This window comes from Nerophis ophidion, linkage group LG12 (assembly GCF_033978795.1).
Source record: "Nerophis ophidion isolate RoL-2023_Sa linkage group LG12, RoL_Noph_v1.0, whole genome shotgun sequence".
NCBI lineage: Eukaryota > Metazoa > Chordata > Actinopteri > Syngnathiformes > Syngnathidae > Nerophis > Nerophis ophidion.
In genome coordinates, this window is record NC_084622.1 from 18,605,229 (window position 1) to 18,613,875 (window position 8,647).

At 44.9% G+C, this 8,647-nt stretch overlaps 1 protein-coding gene across 2 annotated transcripts in view; it reads left to right on the forward strand.

The window, feature by feature from the left end:
• The first annotated feature begins 732 nt into the window (after positions 1 to 732).
• tmtc3 (transmembrane O-mannosyltransferase targeting cadherins 3) overlaps positions 733 to 8,647 on the forward strand; it is a 35,646-nt gene continuing 27,731 nt past the window's right edge. For both annotated transcript variants that reach the window (XR_009808985.1, XM_061916988.1), the window contains exons 1-4: positions 733 to 860; positions 4,913 to 5,126; positions 5,210 to 5,428; positions 8,556 to 8,647. The exon at positions 8,556 to 8,647 is cut by the window's right edge and continues 8 nt beyond it. Coding sequence is in view for 1 of the 2 variants with exons in the window: in XM_061916988.1 (XP_061772972.1) it covers positions 4,938 to 5,126; positions 5,210 to 5,428; positions 8,556 to 8,647 (500 nt within the window). In the remaining variant the exon portion in view is untranslated. The remainder of the gene's footprint in view (positions 861 to 4,912; positions 5,127 to 5,209; positions 5,429 to 8,555) is intronic.

Below are 8,647 nucleotides of genomic sequence, written 5' to 3' on the forward strand. Positions count from 1 at the left end.
TGGCCTGGACTACTGCATTGCACTTTATCCTGGCAGTAGCCAAAAAGCTCTCTCCCGGTTGCAGTTAGTCCAGAACCCAACAGCAGGACTTTTAACAGGGGCCAGGAAAGGCCAGCATCAAACCCAAATCCTTGAGAATTTGCACTGGCTCCCTGTTCATTTTAGAATTGATTTTAAAACCTTGCTGTTTGTTTTTAAAGCTGTACATGGACTGGCACCTCAGTATATCTCGGACCTCATCCAAATGTACACTCCTGCACACTCTCTGAGGTCCGAGAGCCAGCTCCAGCTCGTGGTGCCCAAGACCAGACTTAAAACCAGGGGAGACCGGGCCTTCTCTGTGGTCAGCCCTAAGCTCTGGAACTCTCTGCCCCTCCTTTTTAGAACTGCTTCCACAGTGGATTGTTTTAAGTCTTGTCTTAAGACCCATTTTTATTCTCTTGCTTTTAACACTACGTGAGTTGTGTGGTCCTCTGTTGCCCTCCGTGTTTTTAAATTTTGACTTTTATTTACTGTTTTAATTGGTTTCATACTTAAAATCGTTTTTAATCATATTTATTTTATATTGTTTTTATATTGGTTTTATATGTATTTATTTTTTGTTTTATTCGGTCATTGGTGGAGCTCAGGATAGTATTTGAATGTTGTTTTTAATATTGTTGTGCAGCACTTTGGAAACATTTTGTTGTTTAAATTTGCTATATAAATAAAGCGGATGGGATTGTTTGCACCGGAAGTGATCGAGGTGGGCAGGGCGCATGCGCAAACAGTAGCCGGAAGTGGGATTGTGTGTGCTTGTTGGCACTCTTATTTCTTTTTCTGTCACATCTACGATTCCAAGCTGTTATTGCAAGGATACGGTATGTTGTCACTTACACTGCACTTCAGCAAGACAGCGTCCCCAAAGTATTGCCAGGCTAACTAAGCTGCATGTGCAAAAGTAACTCGTGCTAGCGAGCTAACGTGAAGCCGCGGTGCTGGATTTATCATCTTTGTGTGCACAATTCTCGACAATATTTATGTGCACAACTTAGTCCGTTGCGGAACATGAGTTGATAGGAAGAGCGCAGAAGACGTAAAACTACGAGATGAAGGGTAGGTGTCGGAGCTACGAGGAGAGTTCCGCCCTCTTTGCGACTGTCAACTTGACATAATACAGTGGGGCAAAAAAGTATTTAGTCAGCCAGCGATTGTGCAAGTTCTCCCACTTAAAAATGATGACAGAGGTCTGTAATTTTCATCATATGTACACTTCAACTGTGAGAGACAGAATGTGGAAAAAAAATCCAGGAATTCACATAGTAGGAATTTTAAATAATTTATTTGTAAACTATGGTGGAAAATATGTATTTGGTCACTTCAAACAAGCAAAATATCTGGCTCTCAGAGACCTGCAACTTTTTTAAGAAGCTCTTCTTTCCTCCACTCATTCAATCAATCAATCAATCAATCAATGTTTACTTAATAGCCCTAAATCATTAGTGTCTCAAAGGCCTGCACAAACCACAACACAAACCACTACCACATCCTCGGTAGGCCCACATAAGGGCAAGGAAAACTCACACCCAGTGGGACGTCGGTGACAATAATGACTATGAGAACCTTGGAGAGGACTAAAGCAATGGATGTCGAGCGGGTCTAACATGAAGCTGTGAAAGTTCAATCCATAATGGATCCAACACAGCCGCGAGAGTCCAGTCCAAAGCGGATCCAACACAGCAGCGAGCGTCCAGTTCACAGCGGAGCCAGCAGGAAACCATCCCAAACTGAGGCGGATCAGCAGCGCAGGGATGTCCCAAGCCGATACACAGGCGAGCGGTCCATCCTGGGTCCCGACTCTGGACAGCCAGTACGTCATCCATGGCCATCGGATCGGACCGGACCCCCTCCACAAGGGAGAGTGGGACATAGGAGAAAAAAAAAAGAAACGGCAGATCAACTGGTCTAAAAATGGAGTCTAGAGTATATTAATGGAACCTGTTTGAACTCGTTATCTGTATAAAAGACACCTGTCCACAGTCTCAAACAGTCAGACTCCAAACTCCACTATGGCCAAGACCAAAGAGCTGTCAAAGGACACCAGGAAAAGAATTGTAGACCTGCACCAGACTGGGAAGAGTGATACTACAATAGGCAAGCAGCTTGGTGTGAAAAAATCAACTGTGGGAGCAATTATCAGAAAATGTAAGACATACAAAACCACTGATAATCTCCCTCGATCTGGGACTCCATGCAAGATCTCATCCCGTGGGGTCAAAATGATCATGAGAACGGTGAGCAAAAATCCCACAACCACACGGGGGGACCTGGTGAATGACCTGCAGCGAGCAGGGACCAAAGTAACAAAGGTTACCATCAGTAACACACTACGCCGACAGGGAATCAAATCCTGCAGTGCCAGGCGCGTCCCCCTGCTTAAGCCAGTGCATGTCCAGGCCCGTCTGCAGTTTGCCAGAGAGCTCATGGATGATACAACAGAGGATTGGGAGAATGTCATGTGATCAGATGAAACCAAAATAGAACTTTTTGGTATAAACTCAACTCGTCGTGTTTGGAGGAAGAAGAATAATGAGTTGCATCCCAAGAACACCACACCTACTGTGTAGCATGGGGGTGGAAACATCATGCTTTGGGGCTGTTTTTCTGCTAAGGGGACAGGACGATTGATCCGTGTTAAGGAAAGAATTAATGGGCCCATGAATCTTGAGATTTTGAGCCAAAACCTCCTTCCATCAGTGAGAGCTTTGAATGGTTGACCAAATACTTATTTTCCACCATCATTTACAAATAAATTATTTAAAATTCCTACAATGTGAATTCCTGGATTTTTTTTTCACATTCTGTCTCTCACAGTTGAAGTGTACCTATGATGAAAATTACAGACCTCTGTCATCATTTTAAGTGGGAGAACTTGCACAATCGGTGGCTGACTAAATACTTTTTTGCCCCACTGTATATGGCAACCACACAACATATGCAATATTTTTTCCACATAAAACATTTTAAAGTGATAATTTTTAAGTAATAATTCATTATAACACATTTTTTTTGTCTTTTTTTTTGAGCAATGGAAAAAAAAGAAAATAAAGACATATATGGAACAACAAAAGCTGCCTGCATGGCAGCTTTGTGTCAACATTGCCACTTTTTTCTCATTAGATTTCACCTCATTCTACTTTTTTTAAATGTTTTTTTACATTTTTGCAGTACTATCAATTTTGCAATTTTTGCAGAATGTATGGCGGGCCGGTAAACAATTAGCTGCGGGCCGCAAATGGCCGCAGTTTGGACACCCCTGTCCTAGGGGATCCCGAGGCCAGCCGGGAGACATAGTCTTCCCAACATGTCCTGGGTCTTCCCCGTGGCCTCTTACCGGTAGGACGTGCCCTTACCACCTCCCTAGGGAGACGTTCGGGTGGCATTCTGACCAGATGCCCGAACCACCTCATCAGGCTCCTCTCCATGTGGAGTAGCAGCGGCTTTCCTCTTTAGTTCCTCCCAGATGACAGAGCTTCTCATCCTATCTCTTAGGGAGAGACCCGCTACCCGGCGGAAGAAGCTCATTTCGGCCACTCTTATCCGTGATCTTGTCCTTTCGGTCGTAACCGTAAGCTCATGACCATAGGTGAGGATGGGAACGTAGATCGACCGGTAAATTGAGAGTTTTGCCTTCCGGTTCAGCTCCTTCTTTACCACAACTGAAGATGCCGCATTGATCTCACGATCCACTCTTCCCACACTCGTGAACAAGACTCCGAGATACTTGAACTCCTCCACTTGGGGCAGGGTCACCTCCCCAACCCGGAGATGGCACTCCACCCTTTTTCGGGCGAGAACCATTGACTCGGACTTGGAGGTTCTGATTCTCAACCCAGTCGCTTCACACTCGCGACTAAAACCTTCCAATGCAAAATATCTCAAAACATAAGAACCCATTTTAAGGACCTTGGAAATAACTTTTCCAATGCTACTTGAACCATTGTGACAGGCCAGATATTAAGGGAGCTACTCATTTTAAAAGTGAAAGAGTATGTCGCTTTCTTGCCTTGAATTATCCATCAGCCGATACCATTTGGCCCGGGGGCCAAACGCGGCCCGTTAAGCTTTTCAATCTGGCCTGCTGGACATTCACAAATGATTTTTTAGATCTTTAAGATCGAAACAGTAGCTGCCATTAGGATGTGCACTGATGTTTTGCAATTACCGTAAGTTTTGAACTATACAATGTATTTCATTAGTTGGAAACTGTGCTTTTGCATGATATACTCGTTACTATGGTCATCTAATTAGTTACTATGGTTATCCAATTAGTTACTATGGTCATCTAGTTACTTACAATGATAATCTAAGTCACAGCAGATGACTTAGATACCTATGTCCCAGTGTTTGACTGATTCTACGTCATCTGTTTGTCTTCCCTGGCAGTGATATGTCCCAGTGTTTGACTGATTCTACATCATCTGTTTGTCTTCTCTGGCAGTGATATGTCCCTTTGTTTGACTGATTCTATGTCCTTGGTTTGTGTTCCCTGGCAGTGATATGTCCCAGTGTTTGACTGATTCTACGTCCCCTGTTTGTCTTCCCTGGCAGTGATATGTCCCAGTGTTTGACTGACTGCACGTCATCTGTTTGTGTTCCCTGGCAGTGATATGTCCCAGTGTTTGACTGATTCTACGTCCCCTGTTTGTCTTGACTGGCATTGATATGTTTGACTGATTCTAAGTCATCTGTTTGATTTCCCTGGCAGTGATATGTCCCAGTGTTTGACTGATTCTACGTCCCCTGTTTGTCTTCCCTGGCAGTGATATGTCCCAGTGTTTGACTGATTCTAAGTCATCAGTTTGTGTTCCCTGGCAGTGATATGTCCCAGCGTTTGACTGATTGTACGTCATCTGTTTGTCTTCCCTGGCAGTGATCCATGACGGCTTGTCCCAGCCATGGCTATTGTGTCATGGAAGGAGGTTTTACTTCTGACTGGACTGGTGCTGGGATGTTACTGGAACAGTCTGTCATGTGGGTTTGTATTTGACGACGTCTCAGCCATCCTTGACAACAAGGACCTAAGGCCGTCGACCCCTGTAAGGAATCTCTTCCTGAATGACTTTTGGGGAACTCCCATGGCAGAGGTAGCCATCGTTGTTGAAGGTAGACAACAAGAGCTGAGATTTGTGATCGGTCTGACCGAACGTGTGTTTGTGTCCCGTTGCAGGAGCGCAGTCATAAATCCTACCGGCCTCTGACGGTGCTCACCTTCCGACTCAACTACCTTTTGAGTGAGCTGAACGCCGCCTCCTACCACATGTTCAACGTCGTGCTCCACGTTATCGTCTGCGCACTTTTCCTGCGCGTGTGTCGCTTGTTCCTGGACAGGACGTCCGGCTTGGTGGCGGCGCTGCTCTTTGCCGTGCACCCCGTCCACACGGAAGCTGTGAGTGTGTGTTTACTGCTCGAAAGGAAGTCAACGAATGGATAATAATAATAATAATAGCAAATTTGATCTATGTAGCATTTTTTCCAAATAGGTAAAGTGCCTTACGCTGATAACCCATAATACATTGACATTCAAAAGTTGTCTCTTTGCTGAGGGTTGGACACATGAACACACACAAGCTGTCTCTCTGCTGAGGGTTAGACACATAAACACACAAAAGTTGTCTCTCTGCCAATGGTTGAACACATAAACGAACAGTAGGTGTCTCTCTGCTGAGGGTTAGACACATCAACACACAAAAGTTGTCTCTGCAGAGGGTTAGACACATAAACACACAAAAGTTGTCTCTGTCGAGGGTTAGACATAAACACACACAAGCTATCTCTCTGCAGTCGGTTAGACACATAAACACACAAAAGGTGTGTCTCTCTGCAGAGGGTTAGACACATAAACACACACAAGTTGTCTTTCTGCCGAGGGTTAGACACATAAACACACACAAGTTGTCTTTCTGCCGAGGGTTAGACACATAAACACACACAAGTTGTCTTTCTGCCGAGGGTTAGACACATAAACACACACAAGTTGTCTCTCTGCCGAGGGTTGGACACATAAACACACACAAGTTGTCTCTCTGCCGAGGGTTGGACACATAAACACACACAAGTTGTCTTTCTGCCGAGGGTTAGACACACAAACACACACAAGTTGTCTCTCTGCCGAGGGTTAGATACATAAACACACACAAGTTGTCTTTCTGCCGAGGGTTAGACACATAAACACACACAAGTTGTCTTTCTGCCGAGGGTTAGACACATAAACACACACAAGTTGTCTTTCTGCCGAGGGTTAGACACATAAACACACACAAGTTGTCTCTCTGCCGAGGGTTGGACACATAAACACACACAAGTTGTCTCTCTGCCGAGGGTTAGACACATAAACACACGCAAGCTATCTCTCTGCCGAGGTTTAGACACATAAACACACACAAGTTGTCTCTCTGCTGAGAGTTGGACACATAAACACACACAAGTTGTCTTTCTGCCGAGGGTTAGACACACAAACACACACAAGTTGTCTCTCTGCCGAGGGTTAGATACATAAACACACACAAGTTGTCTCTCTGCCGAGGGTTAGATACATAAACACACACAAGTTGTCTCTCTGCCGAGGGTTGGACACATAAACACACACAAGTTGTCTCTCTGCCGGGGGTTAGACACATAAACACACACAAGTTGTCTCTCTGCCAAGGGTTGGACACATAAACACAGACTAGTTGTCTCTCTGCCGAGGGTTAGACACATAAACGCACACAAGTTGTCCCTCTGCCGAGGGTTAGACACATAAACACACAAAAGTTGTCTCTCCGCAGGGGGTTAGACGCATAAACACACAAGCTGTCTCTCTGGAGGGGGTTAGACACACAAAAGGTGTATCTCTGCCGAATGTTAGACACATAAACACACAAATGTTATCTCTCTGCTGAGGGTTAGACACATAAACACACAAAAGTGGTATCTCTGCCAAAGGTTGAACACATAAACGAACAAAAGTTGTCTCTCTGCAGGTGGTTTGACACACAAAAGGTGTCTCTCTGCCGAGGGTTGGACACAAACACACACAAGTTGTCTCTCTGCAGAGGGTTGTACACATAAACACACAAAAGTTGTCTCTCTGCAGAGGGTTGGACACATCAACTCACAAATGTTGTTTCTCTGAAGAGGGTTAGACACATAAACACATACAAGTTGTCTCTCTGCCGAGGGTTAGACACATAAACACACAAAAGTTGTCTCTCCACAGCGGGTTAGACGCATAAACATACAAGCTGTCTCTCTGGAGGGGGTTAGACACACAAAAGGTGTCTCTCTGCCGAAGGTTACACACAAACACACACAAGTTGTCTCTCTGCAGAGGGTTGGACACATAAAAACACAAAAGTTGTCTATCTGAAGAGGGTTAGACACATAAACACACAAAAGTTGTCTCTCTGCAGAGGGTTGGACACGAACACACAAAAGTTGTCTCTGAAGAGGGTTAGACACAAACACACACTAGTTGTCTCTCTGAAGAGGGTTTGACACATAAACACACAAAAGTTGTCTCTGCAGAGGGTTGGACACATAAACACACTAAAGTTGTCTCTCTGAAGAGGGTTAGACACATCAACTCACAATTGTTATCTCTCTGAAGAGGGTTAGACAGATAAACACACACAAGTTGTCTCTCTGCCAAAGGTTGGACACAAACACACAAAAGTTGTCTCTCTGCACGGGGTTTGACACACAAAAGGTGTCTCTCTGCCAAGGGTTAGACAGGAACCTGACAGCGGACCTAAAAGCTGTCATTCAATCTATGAAGACACTGTCAGGGCTGGGCAGGAACTCAGAAGCTTTTAGTTTGTTGTGGGTCCTTCTGTCCTCTTCCAATGAGGCGGTGTAATTCATCCTGTCCACCATGGCCGCACCTATGACAGGCATAGACAAAAAAGCAGAGTCATTCTTCAGACGACTCCCTGGATGTGAGCAGATCTTCTTATGCTGTCTAGCCTGGCTTTAAAGGACTTCCTTGTGACGAGCGGCCCTACAAAGACTCCCCCTGTGTCCACACTTTCACTCGCATTATTTCAATCCCTGCAAACCTTTGAACTCGGGCTTTTCTTCTAAATAGCTTCTAACAGTTTTTGATCTGCAAGGACGAGAGCAGATCCTGTGATGTCCTATGACAGGAATAATAATAATAATATTAATAATAATATGATTGTTGCCACATGGGGGCACTCAGCCTTTGCAGAAAGGTGCCATAATGTCAGCAGAGAGGCTGTGTTCTGTCTGCTTGCTGTGTTACAAAGTGTGTGTGTGTGGTGGTGGTGTGTGTGTGTGTGTGTGTGAGAGACGCCTCATCCTTCACTTGAGGTGTCCAAGGGGATGTTACTCACACATTTCAGGCTTTGATTTGACACAGTCAAACAATGGAGGGGAACTGAAAACATGAAAAGTCATAAAGTATCTTGAAAGGAGATGTTTGGAGTCTACACACGTGTATATTTCATACGTGATGATGTACTTCCCCAATCTTTGATGCTGCGCAGCTACAGGGCTTGTTTTTATGTCACCAGGTGACGGGCGTGGTTGGCAGAGCTGAACTCTTGTCTTCAATCTTCCTCCTGGCCGCGTTCCTGGCCTTCACCAAGTCCACAGGCACAGACCG